The 27,907-nt window shown below is 48.8% G+C and overlaps 1 protein-coding gene across 3 annotated transcripts; it reads right to left on the bottom strand.

Moving 5' to 3' along the window:
- Positions 1–814: 814 nt before the first annotated feature.
- Positions 815–26,778, bottom strand: MPND (MPN domain containing). 3 transcript variants are annotated; one of them, XM_081177828.1, is made up of 13 exons: positions 25,060–25,135; positions 21,314–21,522; positions 18,605–18,835; positions 16,806–16,965; positions 15,957–16,032; positions 13,626–13,722; positions 12,325–12,397; positions 11,100–11,176; positions 9,577–9,745; positions 5,966–6,036; positions 3,997–4,086; positions 2,834–2,926; positions 818–1,911 (listed from the first exon to the last, which is right to left on the bottom strand). In XM_081177828.1, the coding sequence occupies exons 1-13, from the start codon at positions 25,106–25,108 to the stop codon at positions 1,825–1,827; spliced, it is 1,482 nt and encodes a 493-aa protein (XP_081033954.1). In that variant the 5' UTR covers positions 25,109–25,135; the 3' UTR covers positions 818–1,824. The 3 variants fall into 3 exon arrangements, with proteins under 3 accessions (XP_081033955.1, XP_081033954.1, XP_081033956.1); XM_081177830.1 differs by lacking the exon at positions 25,060–25,135 and adding an exon at positions 26,510–26,620 and having other exon boundaries at positions 819–1,911; XM_081177829.1 differs by lacking the exons at positions 21,314–21,522; positions 25,060–25,135 and adding an exon at positions 26,510–26,778 and having other exon boundaries at positions 815–1,911.
- Between the last annotated feature and the right edge of the window lie 1,129 nt (positions 26,779–27,907).

The raw sequence follows: 27,907 nt of genomic DNA, 5'->3' as shown, positions 1-27,907 counted from the left end.
TCTAGCTTTTCGTGGGTTTGTCATTCTAAAGGATTTGATCACAGGCGACTCCCCGTTTACGCGGGGGTTACGTTCCTGGCTCCTGCATGCGTAAGGGAAATTGCAGGAAATGGGGAGCACCCTGGAGAGTCATCCTGGCACGGGAGGAGACCCACCCCATCCTGGAGAGGGCTGCTTATGAGCTGGAGGATCAGCGGAGCTTTGTTGAGCTGCTTCGCCTCCCCGCTTAACAGCTGACATGCGGGGTAGCACAGCAGCAGTTGCCAAGGGAGCCAAAGCCCAGATTGTCCGGAGACCCTCTCTGGAGCCCAAAGAGGACATCCTCTGGGCTCTGGGGAGGGTCTCCTCACGAGCCAGAGGCATGTTGAGGCTGTTCAGCAAAGGCCCACAGATGCACGGGGAAGCTGAGCAGGTCAAGCAAGCCCTTGCATGAGCCGGAGGGACAGCGGGGGCCCGGTTGACCAGGTACTCCTCATTTCTGGGTACCACTTCCAGGTGCTCGGCAAACAGAACACATGTGAGCAGGGAGTTGCCTGTACATTCAACAACAACAAAAACCGGGACGGAACTGCCCCATCTCCAGCAGAGAGGGAGGCCAGGGCAGGACTGTACATCAGAAAGAGATGTGACAGCGAAATCTCCTCCTGGGGCAGCAACTTCGGTCATTCCTGCCAGGAGTCCAGAAACATCTGAAGCATCACAGCTTCCCTACCCGAGAGCCACAAGAACAGATCAATGCACAGCTGCTTTTAAGGAACACAGTAAGGACAAAGCACGGGTGGCGCTGTGGGTTAAACCACAGAGCCTAGGGCTTGCCGATCAGAAGGTCAGTGGTTTGAATCCCCGTGACGGGGTGAGCTCCCGTTGCTCGGTCCCTGCTCCTGCCAACCTAGCAGTTCAAAAGCACGTCAAAGTGCAAGTAGATAAATAGGTACCACTCCGGCAGGAAGGTAAACGGTGTTTCCGTGCGCTGCTCTGGTTCGCCAGAAGCGGCTTAGTCCTGCTGGCCACATGACCCGGAAGCTGTACGCCGGCTCCCTCGGCCAATAAACCGAGGTGAGCACCGCAACCCCAGAGTCGGCCACGACTGGACCTAATGGTCAGGGGTCCCTTTACCCTTTAGGACAAAGCAAGATTTTCACCAACCTGCCGCAACCCTGCTTTTACGCAAAGTAAGCTTCTGTCCTTTTTAGTTGCCTTTTTACTCGGTTTTTGCTGCTTCTACAGATCCGTGAATTTTTTTAGAAAGGCAACACCGCACTGCCCCCCCTTTTAAAAATCTGCCCTCTTACCAGCTCAGACACACAAACCCCAAACATAGGAGGCCGCAGGCGAGTTTCTCCCCAACCTTCACAGCACGAAACATAAGACGAAACTGGAGAAATGCGGGCTTCCGTTCCGTCTCGGAAAACCTCAAGAGGAGGTCAGCTGTGTCGACCAGCGCACAACACTCTGCTGGATTGAATTTGAGATCTACCTAGGGGTCCTTTTGAGGCCTCGCAAGCCAAATTGCTTCAGTCGACCATCTATGAAATGGGTGTGTTCTGTCCCGTGACGCCAAGCCCAGTACAGGGGAACAGATAGCTTCTCTAGCTAGGCAAATCAAAGCATGTTCTTGGCTGGTCCAATGTTTCCTCTTAAACTCATGAAAAACCTTTCTTAAACGCACACACACAAACAAACATAAAGGGTCTCCATTTCTGTCTCCACCCACCAAGCAAGATGGGGTAGAACTGGGTTTCAAAGTGGGAAGCTTCTCACCCAAACGTCTTTCCCTAACCCCTGACCGACAGCTCCTTGAAGACATGGTTCCTCCTCCTGGTTTCAGCCGTATTGCTTGAGGATGCTATAGACTTGTTCCAGGATGTGTCCGAAACCTTGGTCCTTGGGCGTCCTGGAAGCCAATGAGCCCTACAAGGAGAGAATAGCGGCGTTCGTCATTCGAACAGGCATGGCACTGGGACCGAAAGTGAGCCTCGGCAGCTTGCTAAACGCAAGTAGGCAAGAAAAATGGCTTCTCCCTTGCACAGCCCACCCACAAATCGCCGTGTGATACTTTCTCTGCCTCTCCAATTCTTACTAAATTTTTATGTTTCACAGTTTAAAATAATAATTTATTATTTATACCCCGCCCATCTGGCTGGGCTTCCCCAGCCACTCTGGGCGGCTTCCAACAAAATATTAAAATACAGCAATCCATCAAACATTAAAAGCTTCCCTAAACAGGGCTGCCTTCAGATGTCTTCTAAAAGTCTGGTAGTTGTTGTTCTCTTTGACATCTGGTGGGAGGGCGTTCCACAGGGAGGGTGCCACCACCGAGAAGGCCCTCTGCCTGGTTCCCTGTAACTTGGCTTCTCGCAGCGAGGGAATTACCTCAGTGTCCAGGCTGGACGATGGGGGTGGAGACACTCCTTCAGGTATACTGGGCCATTTAGGGCTTTCAAGGTCAGCACCAGCACTTTGAATTGGGCTTGGAAACATCCTGGGAGCCAGTGTAGGTCTTTTAGGACCGGTGTTATGTGGTCTCGGCAGCCGTTCCCAGTCACCAGTCTAGCTGCCGCATTCTGGATTAGCTGCAGTTTCCGGGTCACCCTCAAAGGTAGCCCCATGGAGAGCGCATTGCAGTAGTCCAGATCACCAGAGCATGCATAACTAGAGACTTGTGGAGTCGGAAGGGACCCCTGAGGGTCATCCAGTCCAACCCCCTGCAGCCCAGGAATCCCAGTTTAACGAATGCCCACCCAAACCCTGCCTGAAAACCTCCAAGGAAGGAGAATCGACCATCTTCACTGGAGGTCCGCTCCACTGCCGGACAACTCTTCCTCAAGATTACCTTTAGTTTATCCAAATAGGTCTGCTCCTGGCTCCACATCTCTTGAAACTTCACTACGTCGGGCGCCGCCTTGTAAAACTCCACCAGCAGCATCTGTGAGGAAGAAAGAACAATTGAATACAAATATAGATGGGAAACGGCTATGTATAGTGAATAGTTATCTACTTTTTAAAATTGTCACCTATGATCCTTTTCTTTTACTTTATTTTTTCTTTGTTCTTTTTTCCTTTTTTCCTGATATCTTTCATTTCACTCCTTTATTGTGAATAGCATTTTATAGAGGTGTAAAGGTAAAGGGACCCCTGACCATTAAGTCCAGTCGTGACTAACTCAGGGGTTGCGGTGCTCATCTCGCTTTCTTGCCCGGGGGAGCCGGCGTACAGCTTCCGGGTCATGTGGCCAGCATGACTAAGCCGCTTCTGGCGAACCAGAGCAGCGCACGGAAACGCCGTTTACCTTCCCGCCGGAGTGGTACCTAGTTATCTACTTGCACTTTGACGTGCTTTCGAACTGCTAGGTTGGCAGGAGCAGGGACCGCAACCCCATAATTGCCCTTGACTGGACTTAACCGTCCAGGGTCCTTTACCTTTTTCTGCATTGCAGCGCATTGCAATAGACTACCCTTGATGTCCCTTCCAACTCTACAATTCTACGGTTCATTTTTCTCTGAATGATAAACAGACTTAGGGGACACGGAGAGTTGGGCTCTAAAAGGCAACCCCAAATTTCCCTACAACACTGCGATCAGGGGCTTCTTAAGGGAATCTTGCAAGAATTCGAAGGAGCCTTGGGTCTAAGACAGGCATAGGCAAACTCCAGATGTTTGGGACTACAACTCCCATCATCCCTAGCTAACAGGACCAGTGGTCAGGGATGATGGGAATTGTAGTCCCAAACATCTGGAGGGCTGGAGTTTGCCTATGCCTGGTCTAAAAGGACTCTGAAGATTGACTTTCAAGCTCACGCACAACGCTTGCATTGTAAATGCCCCCAGGGCTCTCTGAATGTAAGGATTGTTTTGCCATCAGTTACAAATTTTGTTTTTCAAGAGGCCTCGCTTTAGATCATCGCAGCCCTGTGTGTTTGGAACAAAAGGCGCTTTGGTGACGCAACCCGACATTCTTCCCCCGAGCAGATGCGAAATTCAGATGAACCAAAGTTACCATCTCGTGGAGAACGTCGTTGGTGAGGAAGCCGTCTTGGACGTAGGTGACCTCAACTTCCATGGGGATGCCGTAATCATAAGGCCTTTGCTGGTGGAGGAAGAAAGTTGGCCGGGGAAGGGTGGGAAGAGAGAGACACACAGAGAAGTGAATAGTATCAAATTGTGTGTTTTTTCTCTCACTCTTTTGATTTGCTCAGGAGAACCAAAGTTGTAAAGCGCCCCCTGGTGGCTTAGAAGTGCAGCTCCTCAGAATGCACCACCTTTTTTTGAGCAACAAGTGATTTTACCTTTTTATTTATTGATTATAATATTTGTACAGCACCAACTAACACATACGCACGCATGTTAACAGCAGCAAGCAATCGACAGTGTACCAAACGTCCCCTAGGAAATCAACACGGCTTAGGTCCAAAAAAATATCCTGCAGTCTTTCCCCCTCTGCTAGTGCATATAATAATAATAATAATAATAATAATAATAATAATAATAATTGTAGTAGTAGTAGTAATAATAATTTATATCTCGCCCGTCTGGCTGGGTTTCCCCAGCCACTCTGGGCGGCTCCCAAAGGGTGTTCCACAGGGAGGGTGCCACCACCGAGAAGGCCCTCAGCCTGGTTCCCTGTAGCCTCACTTCTCGCAATGAGGGAACCACCAGAAGGCCCTCGGCGCTGGACCTCAGTGTCCGGGCAGAACGATGGGGGTGGAGACGCTCCTTCAGGTATCCTGGGCTGAGGCTGTTTAGGGCTTGAAAGGTCAGCACCAACACTTTGAATTGAGCTCGGAAACGTACTGGGAGCCAATGTAGGTCTTTCAGGACCAGTGTTATGTGGTCCTGGTGGCCGCTCCCAGTCACCAATCCATCAGCTGCATTCTGGGCCCCCAGGCCTTAGTTTGCATACCCAAGGTTTAAGGCTTTCTAGGTCAGAACCTAGTATGTATGGAAGTGAGAGCTGGACCATAAAGAAGGCTGATCGCCAAAGAATCAATGCTTTTGAATTCTGGTGCTGGAGGAGACTCTTGAGAGTCCCATGGACTGCAAGAAGATCCAACCTCTCCATTTTGAAGGAAATCAGCCCTGAGTGCTCACTGGAAGGACAGATCCTGAAGCTGAGGCTCCAAGACTTTGGCCACCTGATGAGAAGAGAAGACTCCCTGGAAAAGACCCTGATGTTGGGAAAGATGGAGGGCACAAGGAGAAGGGGACGACAGAGGATGAGATGGTGGGACAGTGTTCTCAAAGCAGCCAACATGAGTTTGACCAAACTGCGGGAGGCAGTGGAAGACAGGAGTGCCTGGCGTGCTCTGGTCCAGGGGGTCACCAAGAGGCGGACACGACTAAACAACTAAACAACAACAAGGTCAGAACCAGCACTTTGAATTGGGCCCGGAAACTAATTGGTAGCCAGTGCAGTCGGACCAGATCTGTGTAATATGCTCAGACCGTCTTCCTTCGGTGAGCAAGCTGGGTGCTGAATTCTGCTGAATTCCGGCTGAATTTTCCAAACCAATGGTCTGATTTGGTGTGAGGTACTTTCCTGCACCAAGGGACGCGGGTGGCGCTGTGGGTTAAACCACAGAGTCTAGGACTTGCCGATTAGAAGGTCGGCGGTTCGAATCCCCGCAATGACGGGGTGAGCTCCCGTTGCTCAGTCCCTGCTCCTGCCAACCTAGCCGTTCGAAAGCACGTCAAAGTGCAAGTAGATAAATAGGTACCGCTCCGGCGGGAAGGTAAACGGCGTTTCCATGCGCTGCTCTGGTTTGCCAGAAGCGGCTTAGTCCTGCTGGCCACATGACCCGGAAGCTGTACGCCGGCTCCCTCGACCAATAAAGCAAGATGAGCGCCGCAACCCCAGAGTCTGCCATGGCTAGACCTAATGGGCTGGGGTCCCTTTACCCTTTACCTTACTACTTTCCTGCACCCCCTGCTCTCCCAAGAGCAGCTTGGTCAGGCGCTGCAGGACTCACCTCCGGAGGGGGCATAACCCAGAAGGGCGCAATCTTCGACTCCACGCCTTGGTTGGCATGGCAGTATGGACCTGAGGGGACAATAAGACAGATGAAGAGTTTGGATTTGATATCCCGCTTTATCACTACCCGAAGGAGTCTCAAAGCGGCTCACATTCTCCTTTCCCTTCCTCCCCCACAAGAAACACTCTGTGAAGTGAGTGAGGCTGAGAGACTTCAGAGAAGTGGGACTGGCCCAAGGTCACCCAGCAGCTGCATATGGAGGAGCGGGGAAGTGAACCCAGTTCACCAGATTACGAGTCCACTGCTCTTAACCACTACACCACACTGGCTCTCCAGATCATTTGGGCACCTAGCATGGGAACAGTATAAGCTAAACAAATTTACGTATAAGCTAAACAAGCTATAGCTTAGGTCCCTGCTTTCTTGGGGGCTCCAAAAAAAAATTAAAGGAAAAAAAACCTGGATGTATATTTCCAAAATATAAGATAAAAAACAAAAACCTACATACAGCAACAGTGTTTTGTGTTGTGCAGGCTCCTACAATGTAAGTCAGGCATAAGCAAACTCGGCTTCCAGATGTTTTGGGGCTACAATTCCCATTATCCCCGACCACTGGTCCTGCTAGCTAGGGATGATGGGTGTTGTAGTCCCAAAACATCTGGAGGGTCGAGTTTGCCTATGCCTGGTGTAAGTCATGGGCCCCGCCTGCTAGCCTGCTCCTTAAAACATCCCTGGTTTGCTCCTTTCTATATATAGGGCGCCTTCATTCTGCATGGACCGGTTGCACGGCAACATGCGCAAGTGGCTTGAGATACCTATTAGGTCCATAAATTACCATATAGCATACATTCAGCAGAAAAAAACAGTGACAATTTGTTGTTGACAAAGGACAGCTGGACATATAAAGGGCCCCATTACCTTCAGTGGCTTAGGGCCCCATCGAACTGCATGGGAAACTCAAATGGCACAACCTTCTCTCTCCAGCTTCGCAAGGCAAATTACAGTGGTGCCTCGCAAGACGAAAAGAATCCATTCTGTGATTCTCTTTGTCTAGCGGTTTTTTCGTCTTGCGAAGCAAGCCCATTGAAGGATTAGCGCTATTAGAGGCTTTTAGCGGCTTTTAGCGGCTTATCTGCTGATCGGATCAGCTGATAAGCGGCTTAGCGGCTTAGAAAAAGGGGGGGAAGGGAAAAAAACCAGCAGGAACTCGCAAGACATTTTCGTCTTGCGAAGCAAGCCCATAGGAAATTCGTTTTGCGAAGCACCTCCAAAACGGAAAACTCTTTCGTCTAGCGAGTTTTCTGTCTTGCGAGGCATTTGTCTTGCGGGGCACCACTGTAACAAAACGACGTCCTTCCGCCCCATCCCTGTGTCCCCAGTTCTGGGCATTCTTGCCACACAGATTACTCGGAAGGAGGAAAAAAGCAACTCCGACAATTGATGGGATGGAGCAACTGCCCTGTGGGGTTGCAACATTTGGGGCTTTTCCGTTTAGAGAAAAGGCGAGTAAAATAGAGGTTCATAAAATAGGTCAGATGGTAGAGCGTGAGACTCTTAATCTCAAGGTTGTAGGTGTTGGTCCACTGTGCCTCATTAAGCCCAGGGTCAACACAGCCGTCTACCAGGAGATTTTGGAGCACTTCATGCTTCCTTCCGCAGACGAGCTTTATGGGGATGCTGACTTCATTTTCCAGCAGGACTTTGGCACCTGCCCACACTGCCAAAAGTACCTGGTTCAATGCCCATGGGATTACTGTGCTTGATTGGCCAGCAAACTCGCCAGACCTGAACCCCATAGAGAATCTATGGGGCATTGCCAAGAGACAGGTGAGAGACATGAGACCGAGCAATGCAGAAGAGCTGAAGGCTGCTATTGAAGCATCCTGGTCTTCCATAACACCTCAGCAGTGCCACAGGCTGATAGCATCCATGCCACACCACATTGAGACAGTAATTGATGCAAAAGGGGCCCAAACCAAGTACTGAGTACATATGCTTCTACTTCTCAGAGGTCCAATATTGCTCTATTTGCAGTCCTGGTTTTGCGGATTTCATTTAATATTCTAATTTTCTGAGATTGCTAATTTGGGGTTTTCATCAGCTGTACGCCATGAACATCACAATTATAACAAATAAAAGCTTGACATATCTCGCTTTGCATGTTGTGAGTCTATCTCATATATTAGTTTCACCTTTTAAGTTGAATTACTGAAGTAAATGATGTTCCACGATGTTCTAATTTTCCAAGTTTCACCTGTCTCTAAATGGGTCTTGGCAATTTCCATTCCAAAAAGGGGCCAGGTTTTATGCACCCAGTTGCTTCAAGCTGCACAATATCTGCAATAATTGAAACAGAAGTTGCCAGATCCTTCTATATAGTGAGAAGGTGGGGAGGGGTATTACTCAGAAGGGTGGTGGGAATGGGAGATTGGCAGATAGCTGAGATGAGCCTGTTGACGACTGTAATAGGTCTTACAGGAAAAGGCAAGGGGTGAGAAGGTGAGAAATGGCTTAGTCATGTATAATGAGATAAGAATCCAATGTCTTTGTTCAGACCTTTTCCTGTAAGACCTATTACAGTCGTTAAGAGTCGTCAACAGGCTCATCTCAGCTATCTGCCAATCTCCCATTCCCACCACCCTTCTGAGTAATACCCCTCCCCACCTTCTCACTATATAGAAGGATCTGGCAACTTTTGTTTCAGTGCATCTGAAGAGGTGTGCATGTACATGAAAGCTCATACCAAGAACAAACTTAGTTGGTCTTTAAGGTGCTACTGGAAGGAATTTTTTTATTTTGACTATGGCAGACCAACACGGCTACCTATCTGTAACTGCAATAATTGAGGCATCTAGTTGGCCCATGGGAGCAGAAGATGCTGGATCAGACGGGATCAGACACCAGGAGCAATCCGTAAAGGAGAAATACTGGGAGAGAGGTACATTGCTGCCCGTTTCCGCACCTAACGTTTGCAGAGTGCTGCGAGACGGTGGGCTGTGTGATGGCCTGGGATTCGGCTGCTGAACCTGAGGGATCCCAGCCTGCACAGGAGTCCCCGCCTCCAGAACCAGCTAAGCCTGAAGGGTCCTCACCTGTGCTGGGTCCTCAGGTGAGTCTGCTCTGGCTCCGGAGGTGATGGAGGACCCATTGCCTGCAGGTGCTCCACTCTCAGCCCCGTCAGGGGAAGCTGAGGTTGCCTCTGGGTCCGGTGACCCTCCAGCCTCTCCTGAGCTGCAGAGGCTCAGGGCAGAGAGGCAGAGGGAACTAAGTTCCCGCAGGAGGAGTGCTCGCCTCCAGGCCAGGAGAGGTGAGTCACCTGTGGACCGGGGCCGCCCTATGCCTCAGGGCAGATAAAAGCCAGCCAGCCCCAGTCCCAAGTTGCTGGAGCAACGTTGTTGGTTGTCAGTTCCTGCCTGGACCCTGTCCTGCCAGAGCTCCTGACCTCACCTAACTCCCTGCTTGGACCCAGCTACAGCTTTGACGCACAGCCTCCATACTGCACCCTCGACCTCGGACTGGACTTTGACCTCGCCTCATGGTTAACCCACGGGACAAGCACAGGCTGTTTCGTTCGGGTTGATACTGACGCGCAGCCTTCTGCCACTTACCGCAGATGAGTGCCAAGCAAGGCTGGAAGCTGTTGCTGGTTCCCTGGAGCTTCAGCTGGTAGTCCATTTGAGTATCGATGTCCTGGAGGGATGGCAGGGCATGGCTGAACGGGTGGCTGTGATACCAGCCCACCAGGGAAAGCCCACGCATGAAAAGGTTCTGGCATATCTGAAGACAAGAAGAGGAAAAAGGATGTTACTTTTCAGCAGTCTTAAGCATATCCAGAAGAATTGATGCTTTTGAATTATGGTGCTGGAGGAGACTCTTGAGAGTCCCGTGGACTGCAAGAAGATCAAACCTCTCCATTCTGGAGGAAATCAGCCCTGAGTGCTCACTGGAAGGACAGATACTGAAGCTGAGGCTCCAAGACTTTGGCCACCTCATGAGAAGAGAAGACTCCCTGGAAAAGACCCTGATGCTGGGAAAGATGGAGGGCACAAGGAGAAGGGGACGACAGAGGACGAGATGGTGGGACAGTGTTCTTGAAGCTACCAGCATGAGTTTGACCCAACTGCGGGAGGCAGTGGAAGACAGGAGTGCCTGGTGTGCTCTGGTCCAGGGGGTCACGAAGAGTCGGACACAACTAAACGACTAAACAACAAATGTATGTTGCTACTGCGGCCCGTGTTTTGTTAGCCCCAAAATGGAAAACAAGCGAGTTCCCAACCAAAGAAGAACACCCTCGAACAGGGAGCAACTTGTCTTCCCATCATCCTCATCCAAGCTGTTTTCCCGGGAGTTATACTTCCAAGACAGCTGGAGGGCAAAGGAAGAATCGAACAAACAATCCATGGGGCAGTCGTGGTGCCCACGACTGTAGTGATCAGGTGGGATTGCTATGAGGAATTATAACAAATATAGAGTAAGCCATCTGTGTCAGCAATGAAAGCATTGCGTTGACTGGGTTTAAACTATTTTGATATGATTTTTGATCAATCCACACCTCAGCATCCCTCTTCCATTTCTCTTTCTTGACAAGTCATGTACACAGACAGGCAGGCGTCCTGGGTCATCAAAGACAGTGGGCAGTTTCTTTGATGTAGCTTTTCTGATATGTTAATCTTAGGATGTTAATCTTAGGGCCAGGAAACAGATCTCACCTGAAGGTGATAATGATCGCTGTCGTCCTGGCCATCCTACTTATCATGTATATTGCTTGTTTATGACCTCTGGGGTTGCCAAATGCACTCCTTTGTAGGTCTGTTCTTAATTAATATGTGTGCTTAATTAGTTTTGGTAGTTTAACTTTGTCCCCACATGGGGTTTGTTGAAATGCTCAGAAGAAATCTGATTGGTTCTTACGAACATTCTGTAAAAGTTCTTTTGTGAATAAAACGACCTGGGCCGAGGGCTGGAGAGACGGAGACATTATTATACGCACCCTTCCCAGAGTCTTGCTGGTTCAAGCCTCTGTGTGTATTCTTCTTAATCAGAGTTCAATCCTTCCTTTACTTTGAGAACGCCTCACACTATCCCATGTTGGAGTCCAGCACCACCATTACTAATGATATGAGCTCTTTACCTCTTCTTCCACAGCAGCTGCTAAGTCCCCGTCCGCAAGGCGTGATCGGCAAGGGAATGCCCTCAGCACCGTTAACACTGGTTTAAAAAAGAAAAGATGTGTGAGAGCTTGAAAGTCAATCTTGAGAGTCCTATTAGACCAGGCATAGGCAAACTCTGGCCCTCCAGATGTTTGGGACTACAATTCCCATCATCCCTGACCACTGGTCCTGCTAGCTAGGGATGATGGGAGTTGTAGTCCCAAACATCTGGAGGGCCGGAGTTTGCCTATGCCTGTCTTAGACCCAAGGCTCCTTCGAATTCTTGCCAGTCAGATTCCCTTAAGAAGCCCCTGATCGCAGTGTTGGAGGAAAATTTGGGGTTGCCTTTTAGAGCCCAACTCTCCGCCAACTCTCAGTATCCCCTAAGTCTGTTTATCGGTCGGAGAAAAATGAACCGTAGAATTGTAGAGTTGTAAGGGACATCAAGAGTAGTCTATTGCAACGCCCTGCAATGCAGGAAAAGGTAAAAAAAAAGAGGACCCCTGGACGGTTAAGTCCAGTCAAAGGTGACTATGGGGTTGCGGCGCTCATCTCGCTTTCATGCCAAGGGAGCCAGTGTTTGTCCGCAGACAGCTTTCCAGGTCATGTGGCCAGCAGGACTAAACTGCTTCTGGCGCAAAGGGACACCATGAAGGAAACCAGAGCGCACAGAAATGCCGTTTACCTTCCCACCACTGCAATACCTATTTATCTACTTGCACTGGTGTGCTTTCAAACTGCTAGGTTGGCAGGAGCTGGGACCGAGCAACGGGAACTCACTCCATCGCGGGGATTCTGAACTGCTAACCTTCCGCGCAGGGAGGCTAGGCGGAGACTATCCGTCAAGGAACTTTTATGTTGGAAGAAGTTCAGGAAACGCCCACTGACGGATTCTGCCAGTGACTGAGACAGACACGGAATCAGGACTGTCCAGCCAGGGAAAGGTTTATCCAGGCAACCTCACCGAGAGTGGCGGCAACGTACGCACGAGCAACCCCCAATTCCCATTACACAGTAGAAGGCAATGTTAATTTAGACTGCTTTGTTTTGCTTTCTGTATATATATATATTTTTAAAGTAAAATTTAAAAATAAATAAATAAACAATAAAATAAATAATAAAATAAAATAAAATAAATAAACAATAAAAAAGGAATTTGGAACATTTCAGCTCCACTCCCTTGCTAGTTACCCCAGGGAAACTTACGCTGGCTGTTGGTGTCCCAGCGACCGCCGAGATAGCCAGTCACTTCACTCTTCGTCAGGTGACTATGGAAGTCCTAAGAGGAAAGGGGAGGGAGAGCAAAGGTTTGGAGGTTTGGTCACCCTTGGGTACCATGCTCACACTCTGGGTGTTGCTGGACTCCAGCTCCCATAATCCCTGCATTGCATGGGGGTCAGACTAGATGACTCTTAGTGTCCCTTCCAACTCTACTATATTCCTCATATCAGAGTCCAAGCTATCAGATTTGTGGATTCCTCCCTCCACCCCCAAAAGCGCTACCTCTCTTTTAAATCAGAACCAGTGAAGATCCTGTGTGAGTGCCTGGAGGCGGTCAGAGGATGGATGGTGGCTAACAGATTGTGGTTGAATCCTGACAAGACAGAAGGACTGTTTCTGGGGGACAGGAGGCGGGCAGGTGTGGGGACTCCCTGGTCCTGAATGGGGCAACTGTGCCCCTGAAGGACCAGGTGCGCAGCCTGGGAGTCGTTTTGGATTCACAGCTGTCCATGGAGGCACAGGTCAGTTCTGTATCCAGGGCAGCTGTCTACCAGCTCCATCTGGTACGCAGGATGAGACCCTATCTGCTGTCTCGCCAGAGTGGTCTCCGACTGTCTCGCCAGAGTGGTGCATGCTCTGATTATCTCCCGCTTGGACTACTGCAACGCGCTCTACGTGGGGCTACCTTTGAAGGTGACCCGGAAACTGCAATTAATCCAGAATGCGGCAGCTAGACTGGTGACTGGGAGTGGCCGTCAAGACCACATAACACCGGTCTTGAAAGACCTACACTGGCTCCCAGGATATTTCCGAGCACAATTCAAAGTGTTGGTGCTGGCCTTTAAAGCCCTCAACGGCCTCGGTCCAGTATACCTGAAGGAGCATCTCCACCCCTATCATTCTGCCTGGATGCTGAGGTCCAGCTCCGAGGGCCTTCTGGCGGTTCCCTCACTGCGAGAAGCCAAGCTACAGGGAACCAGGCAGAGGGCCTTCTCGGTGGTGGCGCCCGCCCTGTGGAACGCCCTCCCATCAGATGTCAAGGAAATAAACAACTATCTGACTTTTAAAAGACATCTGAAAGCAGCCCTGTTTAGGGAAGTTTTTAATGTTTGATGTTTTATTGTATTTTTAATATTCTATTGGGAGCTGCCCCGAGTGGCTGGGGAAACCCAGCCAGATGGGTAGGGTATAAAGAATAATTTATTATTATAGTATTACAGAGGTGGTTGCTTCTCCCCTTGCCTCTTGGTGGGGCCGGCCGGGGCCCTGCCAAATGTCCAACGTACCACTAACAAAAGGACGTTGCTGGAGATGGCGACATTGAAAGGCTGGAACTTGTTGAGGGCTGCGAAAGACGTCACTTCCACCAGGGTGTGGGGATTCCTAAAGGCAGACAAAGAAACGGCCATTATGAGGACTAGTTGCATTTAAAATATATATCTTAATGAGCAGAATGCAAAGGCTTTTAAATACGACTTAAGCTGCCTTGGGGCAGTCAATCCTGTATTTATTTGTTAAACATCTGAGGATCAAAGGAAGGCTTACCGTATAAACGAATCGCAGTATAAATGGATGTCATGTTTTGTTTGTGGAAAATTCCTTCCCAAACAAAGCCCGTTAGAGTGGTTTACATCATCAAATATCCTTTATTAGGCATAAGGTAAAGGTAAAGGGACCCCTGACCGTTAGGTCCAGTCGTGGCTGACTCTGGGGTTGCGGTGCTCATCTCGCTTTATTGGCCGAGGGAGCCGGCGTACAGCTTCCGGGTCATGGGGCCAGCAGGACTAAGCCGCCTCTGGTGAACCAGAGCAGCGCACGGAAATGCCGTTTACCTTTCCACCGGAGTGGTACCTATTTATCTACTTGCACTTTGATGTGCTTTCGAACTGCTAGGTTGGCAGGAGCAGGGACTGAGCAACGGGAGCTCACCCCGTCACGGGGATTTGAACTGCTGACCTTCTGATCGGCAAGTCCTAGGCTCTGTGGTTTAACCCACAGCGCCACCTGCTATTAGGCATAGCAAACCACATGTTATCAAAAAGACACTATATACAAATTGTGCAAAATACGAGCTCAGCATAACAAGGTTTGTCCCAGTCAGATCTTTAACTCCTGAGGAAATCAATTTGCATAAATAACACAATACAACACTACCACATCACCAATCAATTAAGAGCCACTAAATCTCTTTATAATGGCCAGTCTTTCTACATGGACAGCACTCAAAAATTCAGCCACTATTAAAGTACCGTATTTTCTGCTCTATAAGACTCACTTTTCCCCTCCTAAAAAGTAAGGGGAAATGTGTGTGCGTCTTATGGAGCGAATGCAGGCTGCGCAGCTATCCCAGAAGCCAGAACAGCAAGAGGGATTGCTGCTTTCACTGCACCGCGATCCCTCTTGCTGTTCTGGCTTGTGAGATTCAGAATATTTTTTTTTCTTGTTTTCCTCCTCCAAAAACTAGGTGCGTCTTGTGGTCTGGGGGCGTCTTATAGAGCGAAAAATACGGTAATTTGATCATTCCTGTCCGAAAGTAGGTCCTGAATTGTTGGTATCATAGAATTCAGCCTACTGAGTTGTAAAGCCTCTAATAATTGCCTTCTGGCATAAATGCCAAGATCACAAGAAAAGAAAATATGCCCAAAAGCATCAGGTTCCTCGTTAGAGTGGTTAAAAAACAACAACATTTTCTTCAGAATCGGTTTACGCAAATGTGTTCCCGACCCATCTTGCATTCAGCAAGTCGTTATTTTTGCTTTCTTACTCTTTTGCCGAAAACTGCACAAACGCTGCGGCGTATCGCAAAGTGCCGTTGCAAGGCGAGGGGAAACTGTTTCAGCCCGGGGGCCACACTCCCTTCCGGGGGCCAGAGCCAAAAGTGGGAGGAGCAATACATGTAAATTTCATGAATCGAATAACATTGACTCACCCCCTCTCTGCCCTCCCCAGCTAGCAAGAGGCCTTGCTAAAGGTTCCCTGGCTGCGAGAAGCCAAGTTACAGGGAACCAGGCAGAGGGCCTTCTTGGTGGTGGCGCCCACCCTGTGGAACGCCCTCCCACCAGATATCAAACAACTACCAGACTTCTGAAGGCAGCCCTGTTTAGGGAAGCTTTTAATGTCTGACAGACTATTGTATTTTAATCTTTTGTTGGAAGCCGCCCAGAGTGGCTGGGGAAACTCAGCCAGAAGGGTGGGTTATAAGTAATAAACAACAACAACAACGGGCGGGGTATAAGTAATATATTATTATTATTATCATTACGCCCACGGGCATGTTCTGGCTCGGGGAAACACTGTAGGAGAGTGCAAGAATTGTGGGTGCTTTCCAGGGGCTGGCGAGAGAAGTCTAGAGGGCCACATGGTGAATCCCAGCCAGAGTTTTGTCTTTTACATTTTTGGCCGCGTTTCAGCAAACTAGCTTCTCGAGCCGCGGCTGAAATCCTGCCTCCCCACCCACCAACTCAAAACAGAGGCACCCATTCTCGAGTCTGCCTTCGCCTTGAGGACTACAGCCCTTCCTCCTGTTTTTTAAATTAGATGTCACCCCCTGAGCACAGCTGCACACAAGACCTGCGTCTCTAGCTACTGAGAGGATTTCATACATACGATGGGCGTACCTGGCAGAGTCCCGACTCCCCAGGCTGCAATAACGGACAGGGATTCGATTCCTGCAGTCCAGCCTTTTGCTGCTATCTGCGGTTAAAAACAAAGCGACTGACCATCACTGAGCTAAATTGAGCCATGAAACGCAAAATTAAACATCTCCACCTTCCGTTTCAACACCTTTCATTGTTGCACCATTTATTTTATTCTGCATTTTAATTGCGGGTGTTTGTGCTTCGTTTTGTTTACAAAATGTATTTTTTTTTATACATAGCATAACCATTGTGACCTTTATCAAAGGGTAGCGCTAGCTACTGGTTTTCCCAGTAGTGATGTATGGAAGTGAGAGCTGGACCATCAAGAAGGCTGATCGCCAAAGAATTGATGCTTTTGAATTCTGGTGCTGGAGGAGACTCTTGAGAGTCCCATGGACTGCAAGAGGATCAAACCTCTCCATTCTGAAGGAAATCAGCCCTGAGTGCTCACTGGGAGGACAGATCCTGAAGCTGAGGCTCCAATACTTTGGCCACCTCATGAGAAGAGAAGACTCCCTGGAGAAGACCCTGATGTTGGGAAAGATGGAGGGCACAAGGAGAAGGGGACGACAGAGGATGAGGTGGTTGGATAGTGTTCTCAAAGCTACCAGCATCAGTTTGACCAAACTGCGGGAGGCAGTGGAAGACAGGAGTGCCTGGTGTGCTCTGGTCCCGGGGGTCACGAAGAGTCGGACACGACTAAACGACTAAACAACAGCAACAATGCTAGCCAAAATTCCTTCCTGCAGCAGGGGGAAGTCTGTTTTCCAAGAATCTGTGAGGACATCAGCTACCAGCGGCATATAAATCAATACTACATTGACATACCTGAGCTGTGCAATTCTGCAAGACTTTTTGCCTGCTGCTTCCGGGTCTTGTCCTCCAATTTCTTAGCTAGCATGGACTCTGAGAGGACTGACTTAACCCCCTTGGCTTCTTCCTCCTCCTCATCGGCAAGCTCATCCTCTTCCCCTTCGCTCACTAAACTCTGGGGGAGGAAAAGAGATGCAAAAGCCGTCAGAGAGGACAGTCTCCCCACTGCTACTCAGCCTACGAGGAAGGAAGAATAGCCATGCCCTCAGTTGCTCCAGCTGGCTTCAGATTAAACGTCCAGAGCTGTTTGACAGTGGGCCAGAATGCATAAGTCAGAGGCAGTTTCTGCAATATACAGTTGCCAACTCAAACTTTCGTGCATGAAAGAGTTAACCTGAGCCCGGAACCCAGGTAGCAAGTGGGTGTGGCTTAGCAGGCCCTCTGCTTCCCCACTTCTCAGTCTTTTTCTCTGTGCTTCATGCAAGAAGCAAAGAAGGAGCCATGCGGACAATGGCTCCCAGCTGCAAGAAAAACCAAGTGAACTGAATCTCTCAAAAAAGGAGATCTTATAGCCTGCAACCCAAAGATTGCATGATCCTCTTTGGAAGTAAGTACAGTGGTACCTCGGGTTACATACGCTTCAGGTTACAGGCTCCACTAACCCAGAAATAATACCTTGGGTTAAGAACTTTGCTTCAGAATGAGAACAGAAATTGTGCTCCAGCGGCACGGCAGCAGCAGGAGGCCCCATTAGCTAAAGTGGTGCTTCAGGTTAAGAACAGTTTCAGGTTAAGAACGGACCTCTGGAACGAATTAAGTACTTAACCCGAGGTGCCACTCTAAAGTTATTTTCTTTTAAAGTCATTTGAAACCTTTCTTCATTTTTGTCTTACTGCCAGCTGACAGATTTGTCCATTTTAAATTCTGGAAACTCTGTGAGCAAAAATAAACAAACCACTTACTGTGATTTATTCTAGCCTAAGTATTTTTGCGGGGAACTTTTGTTTTGAAAGTGGATGAGGGCATATGTGAAATCTAACCAAGTTTTAATGTGCTCTGTGCAATCACTGTTGTGCTTAACTCTGCTGTGAGAAGGTAAGAATCTCCCTTCCCAACCTCTCTCCCCAGCAGCGGTTGGTGCCCACATTAAATTATTAAATTTGTATGCTGTCCTTCATCCAAAGATCTCGGGGCAGAAAGTAGATAGCCCTTGATTTCTTAGCGTAAATGAAAACTGCATTAGTTATTCTTGCACAGAAGCACAAACAAAAGATAACTGTGTCACCATTAAGTATATATAAAAATTTAGAGTCCGTTTCCTTTATTTTTTTTAACCCATTAAAAGCAGCTTTTTTGCATTTACCATAATCAGATAAATCTAAACTGTTGCTTACTTAAGTAAAGGTAAAAGGACCCCTGACCATTATGTCCAGTCGTGGCCAACTCTGGTGTTGCGACGCTCATCTCGCTTTACTGGCCGAGGGAGCCGGCGTACAGCTTCCGGGTCATGTGGCCAGCAGGACTAAGCCACTTCTGGCGAACCAGAGCAGCGCACGGAAACGCCATTTACCTTCCCGCCGGAGTGGTACCTATTTATCTACTTGCACTTTGATGTGCTTTCGAACTGCTAGGTTGGCAGGAGCAGGAACCGAGCAATGGGAGCTCACCCCGTCACGGGGATTCAAACCCTGATCGGCAAGTCCTAGGCTCTGTGGTTTAACCCACAGTGCCACCCGCATCCTTTGTTGCTTACTTAGCTTGTACATAAATGCAGTGCTCTAACAAGTGAAAGAGAAATTAGGGTATTCATTCACCTCCTCTGCAGGGGGAGTGTTGGGCTGGTACTTCTTCAGCCAAACAGCTTTATACTGGTCTAATTTCTGGCCCTTATACTTGACCGACGCCCAGCCACACCCAGACTTCTTGGCTGGGTTGACAAGCTTTTTGCAGTAGGTCGCCCAGGCGCTAGGTGAGTTGAAAACTTGACCCGTCTCCTGCCAAACGATCTTGCCATCCGTCAATAGGTTGCCCAAGAACTTCTTGCCCTGGGACAGGTGAGAGAGGAGACACAATGGGAATGTAAAAAAGTGGAAAACTTCTGGGAAACGATATATGATGAGACGAAAAAGATGTTGAAATATACATTTACAGTGGTACCTCGGGTTACATACGCTTCATGTTACATACACTTCCGGTTACAGACTCCACTAACCCAGAAATAGTGCTTCAGGTTAAGAACTTTGCTTCAGGATGAGAACAGAAACCGTGCTCCGGTGGCGCGGCAGCAGCGGCAGGCCCCATTAGCTAAAGTGGTGCTTCAGGTTAAGAACAGTTTCAGGTTAAGAACGGACCTCCGGAACGAATTAAGTACTTAACCCGTGGTACCATTGTATTAAAAAAACCAGAAGCATTTTTAATTAGCATTGTAGGAGATGATATTAATAGACAGGACTGTAAGTTGTTTTTATATGCAATGACGGCAGCAAGAATATTATTGGCACAAAAATGGAAGCAAGAAGAATTACTGACGAAAGAGGAATGGCTAATGAAATTAATGGACTATGCAGAATTAGACAACAGGAAGGATTCGAAATCTGCGGGATCAGAGATTCTTAGAAGACTGGAGTAAATATTTGAACTATTTGAAAAGCAATTGTAACAAACAGATTATGCTAGTAGGACTGCAAGAAGATCTATGAGGAGGACTATTTGAAATATTGCAAGAAAGACTATGATGAGAATTATTGGTTAAGCATAATTAAGAGTAATAGAGAAATTAAGAAATGCAGAACAAATGATAAAGAGCGGAAAATCTTCAGAAGTGGTTGACGGAAGTCTAAAATATGGTATAAGATAAGTTATGTTAAACAATTGTTGGAAAGGATATGTTAAAAAAAACCAATAAAAATGGAGAGAGAGAGAGAGAGAGAGAGAGAGAGAGAGAGAGAGAAGAGACAAAACGAAGGCATGGGTGAGTGTGCAGGAGAGAAATAGATGACTCCAGTCTTTTTCTAAGTTCATTTATGTTGTAACCAGTGCTTTTTCCCCCAGCCGGAGCTCAGTTTGTGGGAATGTTCAGGGAGGCAGGAAAGGATATATTGTTTATTAATATCCTTCCTAACTTGCGTTAGCAATTTCCTTTACTTACCAGAGTTTCACATTCCCCTTTCAAACGCACAGCGGATAGCTGGTTGCAGGCTTGTGTAAGCGCCTCATTGTCAGCTTCCTGGTAAGTTCCCTTATACCCCTCTTAAAAGAATAAACACACCACAATCTTGTGTAACGTATATATAAGCATAGCTGTCAACGTTTCCCTTTTTTAAAGGGAAATTCCCTTATTCCGAATAGGATTCCTTGCAAGAAAAGGGAAACGTTGACAGCTATGTGTATAAGTAGTTTACTCACATTCAGTTCACAGATGAATCTCTGAAGGCAGACTTAGTTACAAAGTATATACTGTACGTGGGTCTATCCCATATGGAGATAGTCCCAGTGTCCTCTGTTGGCTGGAAGCTAATCTCTAGCTCAAAGCTGATCCACAGATGGAGAAAGTCAAAAAGAAAGAGAACTGCGTGCCCTGTCCCTTTTGTTACAGGTAAGGTCATGCCCACCTCTAGGTAAAGGTAAACAGACCCCTGACCATTTAAGTCCAGTCGTGATTGACTCTGGGGTTGCGGCGCTCATTTCGCTTTACTGGCCGAGGGAGCCGGCGTACAGCTTCCGGGTCATGTGGCCAGCATGACTAAGCCACTTCTGGCGAACCAGAGCAGCGCATGGAAACGCCGTTTACCTTCCTGCTGGAGCGGTACCTATTTATCTACTTGCACTTTGACGTGCTTTCAAACTGCTAGGTTGGCAGGAGCTGGGACCGAGCAACGGGAGCTCACCCCGTCGCGGGGATTCGAACCGCCGACCTTCTGATCAGCAAGTCCTAGGCTCTGTTGTTTAACCCACAGCTCCACCCGCGTCCCATATGCCCACCTCTAGTCATATGTAAAAGGAAGTATGTCCCAGCCAGGAGGAAACAGGAACATTCCCCCTGCATGGCCACTCTAGGAAAACAAGGAATGTTGTGCTTGACTGCTACTTAACGTATCACATCCCACACCATTGAGGGCCAGCACTCCCCTTGTCCGCTTCTTGGAAGGAGAAGCGACGGAACGACGAGAGCGTCTTACCATTCTGCCCGGATGCTGAGTTCCAGCGCTGAGGGCCTTCTGGCGGTTCCCTCATTGCGAGAAGCAAAGCTACAGGGAACCAGGCAGAGGGCCTTCTCGGTAGTGTCGCCCGCCCTGTGGAACACCCTCCCACCAGACGTCAAAGAGATAAACAACTACCTGACATTCAGAAGACATCTGAAGGCAGCCCTGTTCAGGGAAGTTTTTAATGTGTGACATTTGAGTGTATTTTTGGTCTTTGTTGGAAGCCGCCCAGAGTGGTTGGGGAAACCCAGCCAGATGGGCGAGGTACAAATAATATTATATTATTATTATTATTATTATTATTATTATTATTATTATTACCAGGTAGTAAATGGAGAGGACGCCCTCTCCAGGCTCAATCAGCCCATCCTTGAGAAGCACGCGCAGAGTGATTCCGCGACGGGTCAGAATGCAGCAGCTACGCCTGCCAGGAACCAGTAATTTTCCCACGTTCTCGTGGTCTTCCAAGCTCGCCTCCAGCTCCTCCTCGTCCTCTTCCAGGCAATCGTCTCCTCCGAGGGATTCTGCATCTAGGGTTTGGGACATAGCTGTCAACTTACAGATTTGAAAATAAGGGACCAGCAGCCTCGAAAATAAGGGATCAGCAGCCAAAATAAGGGATTTTCCAAGCACAGGTATGTTCAACTTCTGAGCCCCTCCGAGCCAAAGGCAGAAAGCCCAGCCAGCAGCCAAACGAAGCCTCAAGCGGTGGTTCCCACAGCGCAGCAACCCGGCAAAGGGGATGCAGCAAGGAAAACCACCGTCACCTCTCCGCTGGGAAGCGCTGAGCAAAGGCGAGTCCCCAGGCAACGCGGCCGATTTGATGGGCACAAGGCATGCAAGCTCCACCCCCCAGTCATTCTTAGATCCTTATTGGGTGAGCAACGCAGCCAAGCAACACAGCTGGAGCCCCCCTCCTCCCTGGCCTGCAGGGAGGGAGGGAGAGGAGCTGCTTCCTTTGAAACCCGGGAAATTTAAGGGACATCATCAATAAGGGACAGCAGCGGGACACAGCGCTGGGATAAGGGACTTTCCCGCCATATAAGGGACGGTTGACAGCTATGGTTTGGGAAGAGTAAGCGCAGAAGGAATGATCAGGGAGCCGGGAGGGATCAGGCTGGGAAATTTAGGTTCGATCCCTGGCAAATCCAGGCAGGGTTGGGAATATTCCCCTACCCACCCACAAGATCTAGTAGACACCAAACTGGGAAGGGTAGCTGATCCTGCTGAAGACAGAATCAGAATTTGAAATGACCTCAACAGATTGCAGAGAACCGGGCCCAAGCTAGCAAAAGGAATTCTAATAGGGACAATTGTCTGGTTCTGTACTTAGGCAGGAAGAACCAGATGCACATATATAGGGTGGGGGACACCCAAGTTACTAGAAGCATGTGTGAATAGGATCTAAGGGGTCTCGGTGGACCACACGTTTAACGTGAGTCCACAGTGTGATGCAGCAGCAAAAAAAGGCTAAGGCTATTCTAGGCTGCGGGACGCAGGTGGCGCTGTGGGTTAAACCACAGAGCCTAGGACTTGCTGATCAGAAGGTCGGCGGTTCGAATCCCCGCAATGATGGGGTGAGCTCCCGTTGCTCGGTCCCTCCTCCTGCCAACCTAGCACTTCGAAAGCACGAAGTGCAAGTAGATAAATAGGTACCGCTCCGGCGGGAAGGTAAACGGCGTTTCCGTGCGCTGCTCTGGTTCGCCAGAGGTGGCTTAGTCCTGCTGGTCACATGACCCGGAAGCTGTACGCCGGCTCCCTCGGCCAATAAAGCGAGATGAGCGCCGCAACCCCAGAGTCGGCCACGACTGGACCTAATAGTCAGGGGTCCCTTTACCTTTTTATTCTAGGTTGCATCAGCAAAAGTCTAGTGTCCAGACCAGGGATAGGCAAACTCGGCCCTCCAGATGTTCTGGGACTACAACTCTCGTCATCCCTGGCTAACAGGACCAGGGGTCAGGGATGATGGGAATTGTAGTCTCAAAACATCTGGAGGCCCGAGTTTGCCTATGCCTGGTCCAGACCAAGGTTGGCTGGTCGTCTGTCATGGATGCTTTAGTTGAGATTCCTGTATTTCAGGGACCCTGGAGGTCCCTTCCAACTCTGCAATACGATGATCCGCTACCTGCCATTGCAGGCTGTACTGAGCTAGAAAGATGGGCTTCCTCAGGAGAAAGCAGCTCCTTGTACCTCCCCATTGTTTAGAAGTTGCTTTCCGTACGGAGAGATTTGTGAATCAGAGAGCTGGGGAATCTGATGCAAAATCCAGCATCTAGGATTCGGTGCCTTCTGTAAAAATTAATAAGGAAGCACCTAGTCCTTATGAAGGTGAAGATTGGCAGGACAGTTCTTGATGGACACAATTTTGGTGTTACCACTTGTGATCATCCCCTGACCCCTTGTATAGAGAAGGGGCGTATGTTTGATTTGGCTAAGATTAGATGAGTCTGGGGTTGCAGCTGGAGGACTGCATAGGCCCTTTGATCTCCCAACTCCCCTAATTAGAGTTGTACAGTGAACCAGTGAAGGCGGTGAAGGTCCTGTGTGAGTGTCTGGAGGCGGTTGGAGGATGGATGGCGGCTAACAGATTGAGGTTGAATCCTGACAAGACAGAAGTACTGTTTTGGGGGGACAGGAGGCGGGCGGGTGTGGGGTCCTGAACGGGGTCACTGTGCCCCTGAAGGACCAGGTGCGCAGCCTGGGAGTCATTTTGGACTCACAGCTGTCCATGGAGGCGCAGGTTAGTTCTGTGTCCAGGGCGGCTGTTTATCAGCTCCATCTGGTACGCAGGATGAGACCCTACCTGCCTGCACACTGCCTTGCCAGAATGGTGCATGCTCTGGTTATCTCTTGCTTGGACTACTGGAATGCGCTCTACGTGGGGCTCCCTTTGAAGGTTACCCGGAAACTACAACTAATTCAGAAGGCGGCAGCTAGACTGGAGACTGGGAGTGGTCGCCGAGACCATATAACGCCAGTCTTGAAAGACCTACATTGGCTCCCAGTACGTTTCCGAGCACAATTCAGATTGTTGGTGCTGACCTTGAAAGCCCTAAACGGCCTTGGTCCAGTATCCCTGAAGAAGCGTCTCCACCTCCATCATTCTACCCGGACACTGAGGTCCAGCGCCGAGGGCTTTCTGGCGGTTCCCTCACTGTGAGAAGCTAAGTTACAGGGAAGCAGGCAGAGGGCCTTCTCGTTGGTGGCACCCGCCCTGTGGAACGCCCTCCCATCAGATGTCAAAGAGATAAACAACTACCAGACTTTTAGAAGACATCTGAAGGCAGCCCTGTTTAGGGAAGCTTTTAATGTTTGATGTATTACAGTATTTTAATATTTTTTTGGAAGCCGCCCAGAGTGGCTGGGGAAGCCCAGCCAGATGGGCGGGGTATAAATAATAAATTATTATTATATTATTATTATACAGTGGTAACTTGGTTCCCAAATGTCTTGGTTCTCAAACACAAAAAACCCAGGAGTAACTGTTTCAGTTTTCGAACGTTTTTTGGAAGCCGAACGTCCGATGCGGCTGTCGGCTATTGTTTCCGGGGCGCCTGCACCAAGCAGAAGCTGCGCCTTGGTTTTTGAACATTTTGGAAGTCAAACGGACTTCCAGAACAGATTAAGTTTGACGCTTTTGTTTTTGTTATTTATTTTGTGTTTTTGTTTTCGAGGCTTTTTCTGTTTGTTTTTGTGACTGTGTGGAACCCAGTTCAGCTGCTGATTGATTGATTGTGTGACTGCCGAAATGGATAAAAGCCCCCCCATCCAAACAGTGACTATCATCAGTGAACGTAAGAAAAAAATATATAAATTTTTATCACCTACAATACTGTCTTATTTATTTTATAGTGCAGTACATTGATTATTGCTTTCATTTTATGGATCAACAATATCTTTAGATAGTAAAATTCATGCTAAATTGCTGCTTTGGGGGTTGTTTTTAAAAGTCTGGAACGGATTAATCCCTTCTGCATTGCTTTCTATGGGAAAGCGCACCTTGGTTTTGGAACACTTTGGTTTTGGAACGGACTTCCGGAACGGATTAAGTTTGAGAACCAAGGTACCACTGTATTTGAAACTTTGTTTAATCTGGCAACCGGCCTCCCTCCTCATGGCAAATCTTCCTCCTCCCGTCCCCCCAGAATGAGGGATACTTCCTTGCGCCCCAAGTGAGAATATAAGCCAAAACCGAGGGAGTTCTCCGAGTTTAGAGAGAGCGAATGAGAGAAGGGGAAGGAAAGAGGTTCTGGATCTTACAGCCTGCATAGACCCAAAATGGGAAGCAGAAGGGACTACAGTGGTACCTCGGGTTACATACGCTTCAGGTTACATACACTTCAGGTTACAGACTCCGCTAACCCAGAAATAGTACCTCAGGTTAAGAAGTTTGCTTCAGGATGAGAACAGAAATCGTGCTCCGGTGGCGCGGCAGCAGCGGGAGGCCCCATTAGCTAAAGTGGTGCTTCAGGTTAAGAACAGTTTCAGGTTAAGAACGGACCTCCGGAACGAATTAAGTACTTAACCCGAGGTACCACTGTATTGGTTTGTTTTCTTTCTTTTTTCCTCACTCTCCTCCTATAAATTAAACTTTCTTAATAAACTATTAATATAAAAAGCCCCGGCATGAATAAACGAATAGATGTTTAGCATAGGTGTGGCCTGCCTTTCACTGGATATATTATTGAATAGTTGTTGTTGTTTACTTGTCTCTGTTGTTGTTTTGTCTTTCTGCAAACCGCCTTGAGGTTTGGGGGGTTTTTTGTCTTACAATTGTGGTGTCTAAATTTTGTGAAAATATATTAGGAAGGATGGATGGTTATAGGTGTTTTTTTTACAATTATGCGGCATATAAATTTTGCGAAATTAATAATAAATAAAATCATAAATTTTTATTTATACCCCGCCCTTCCCGGTTCAGAAAACCGGGCTCAGGGCGGCTAACAACAACTTTAAAACACTTAATGGATGCAACAAAAAACAGCATAAAATACAGTATAAAACGTGAATGACAATAAATTCAGAATTCAAAAATTAATATATTAGTAAGGATGGATGGAAGAATGGAACAGAGAGAGACCGACAGATGATGCATATAAATCTTGACTCTGCAACAGAACCGCTGTTAGTCACGCCCATTGTTTCCAATGGGTCTACTCGGAGCAGGGCCAACACCTGCCTACAACCCATCAGGGCAGGGAGATAAATGAGCAGGAGCTGCGAGTGCGCAGCCCCAACATCAGCACCATTCTCCATCCTTTAAGCTTGGGCTTTGCAGCCGTCTGTGCGCGCTCAGAGGACCAGCGCTCTCCATCCCGGCAGGAGTCCGCCTGGGAGCCGCGCGCCCCGGGCGCACAGCTGCAAAAGCAGGTTCTGGGGCCGAGAGCCTATCCTTTGAGCTGGGCTGGTTGCGGGGAGAAAGAGGGTCTGGATCCCAGCCGGGCCGGGAGCGCGCTTCCCTCCCTCCCTCCCTGCTTCCTGCCTACGGGCCCCGATCCCCGCCTCCCTCCCGGGTACCTGCTGCAGCCATGGCTCCGCTTCCCCCTCGCCGCTTCCTCTGCGCGTCACAGCGCGGAGGCTCCCGGCTGTCTCCGCCTCTCCCCGGGAGGAAAGGAGAACGTGAGAGAAAGGAAGACAAAGGAGAGGGGGGAGGAGGGAGGGAGGGAGAGCAGAAGAAGGGAATGAGAAAGGGAAGACAAAGGAGAGGAAGCGCAGGAGAAGGACCTTCCCGGGAGGGTCTTCAAATGATAGCATCCTAGAATTGCAAAGGACGCCCGAGGGTCATGTAGCCTCTGCTGCGCAGGAATTATAGAAGGCTAGGATTGTGAAGCTGGAAGGGAGTCTGTAACCTGAAGCGTATGTAACCTGAGGTACCACTGTATAGCATCACAGCATTGTAGAGTTGGAAATCATCATCATCATCAGTGCTTCTTTTCTTTAAAAATGTTTAGGGGTACTCTCATTTTGACACAAGAAAATCAACATTTTAGCGATGATACAGTGGTACCTTGGGTTACAAAAGCTTCAGGTTACAGACTCCGCTAACCCAGAAATAGTACCTCGGGTTAAGAACTTTGCTTCAGGACAGGGACGCGGACTTATAAAAAATATTGGGGGGGCCCGGGAAAGCTCATGAATAATAAATAAGCTCATGAATATGCAAATAAAGTGGCGCCTCCTCCTTGTGAGCGAATAGGGGAGAGCGTGCTGCGCCTATTAATCAGGAAATTGGGTGGAGCTTTTGCTCGGGAGGGAGGGCAGGAGGCATGCAGCCCGACCCTGTGCATTTTGGGCTGGGGGAGGGGCGGCGATGGCGCTCTGCTGGAGGGGCGCCGGAGATTATTGGGGGGGCGGAGCCCCCCCAAACGAATTTTTGAGGGGGCTCGGGCCCCCTCAAGCCCCATGGAGTCGGCGCCTATGCTTCAGGATGAGAACAGAAATCGTGCTCCGGTGACGCAGCGGCAGCAGGAGGCCCCATTAGCTAAATTGGTGCTTCAGGTTAAGAACAGTTTCAGGTTAAGAACGGACCTCCGGAACGAATTAAGTACTTAACCCGAGGTACCACTGTACATTCTTTATTATTGAGTTTCACTATTTATACAGTTAATCCATACATTTTTGAAGACATAATAAACGACACACCATGATTTGTTGTCATTTAGTCGTGTCCGCCTCTTCGTGACCCTGTGGACCAGAGCACACCAGGCCCTCCTGTCTTCCACTGCCTCCCGCAGTTTGGTCAGACTCATGTTAGCAGCTTCGAGAACACTGTCCCACCATTTCGTCCTCCGTCGTCCCCTTCTCCTTGTGCCCTCCATCTTTCCCAGCATCAGGGTCTTTTCCAGGGAGTCTTCTCTTCTCATGAGGTGGCCAAAGTCTTGGAGCCTCAGCTTCAGGATCTGTCCTTCCAGTGAG

Source organism: Podarcis bocagei (assembly GCF_964188305.1).
Source record: "Podarcis bocagei genome assembly, chromosome: 18".
In the NCBI taxonomy this organism is placed as follows: Eukaryota; Metazoa; Chordata; class Lepidosauria; order Squamata; family Lacertidae; genus Podarcis; species Podarcis bocagei.
This window is presented reverse-complemented; position numbering and strand designations above follow the sequence as displayed.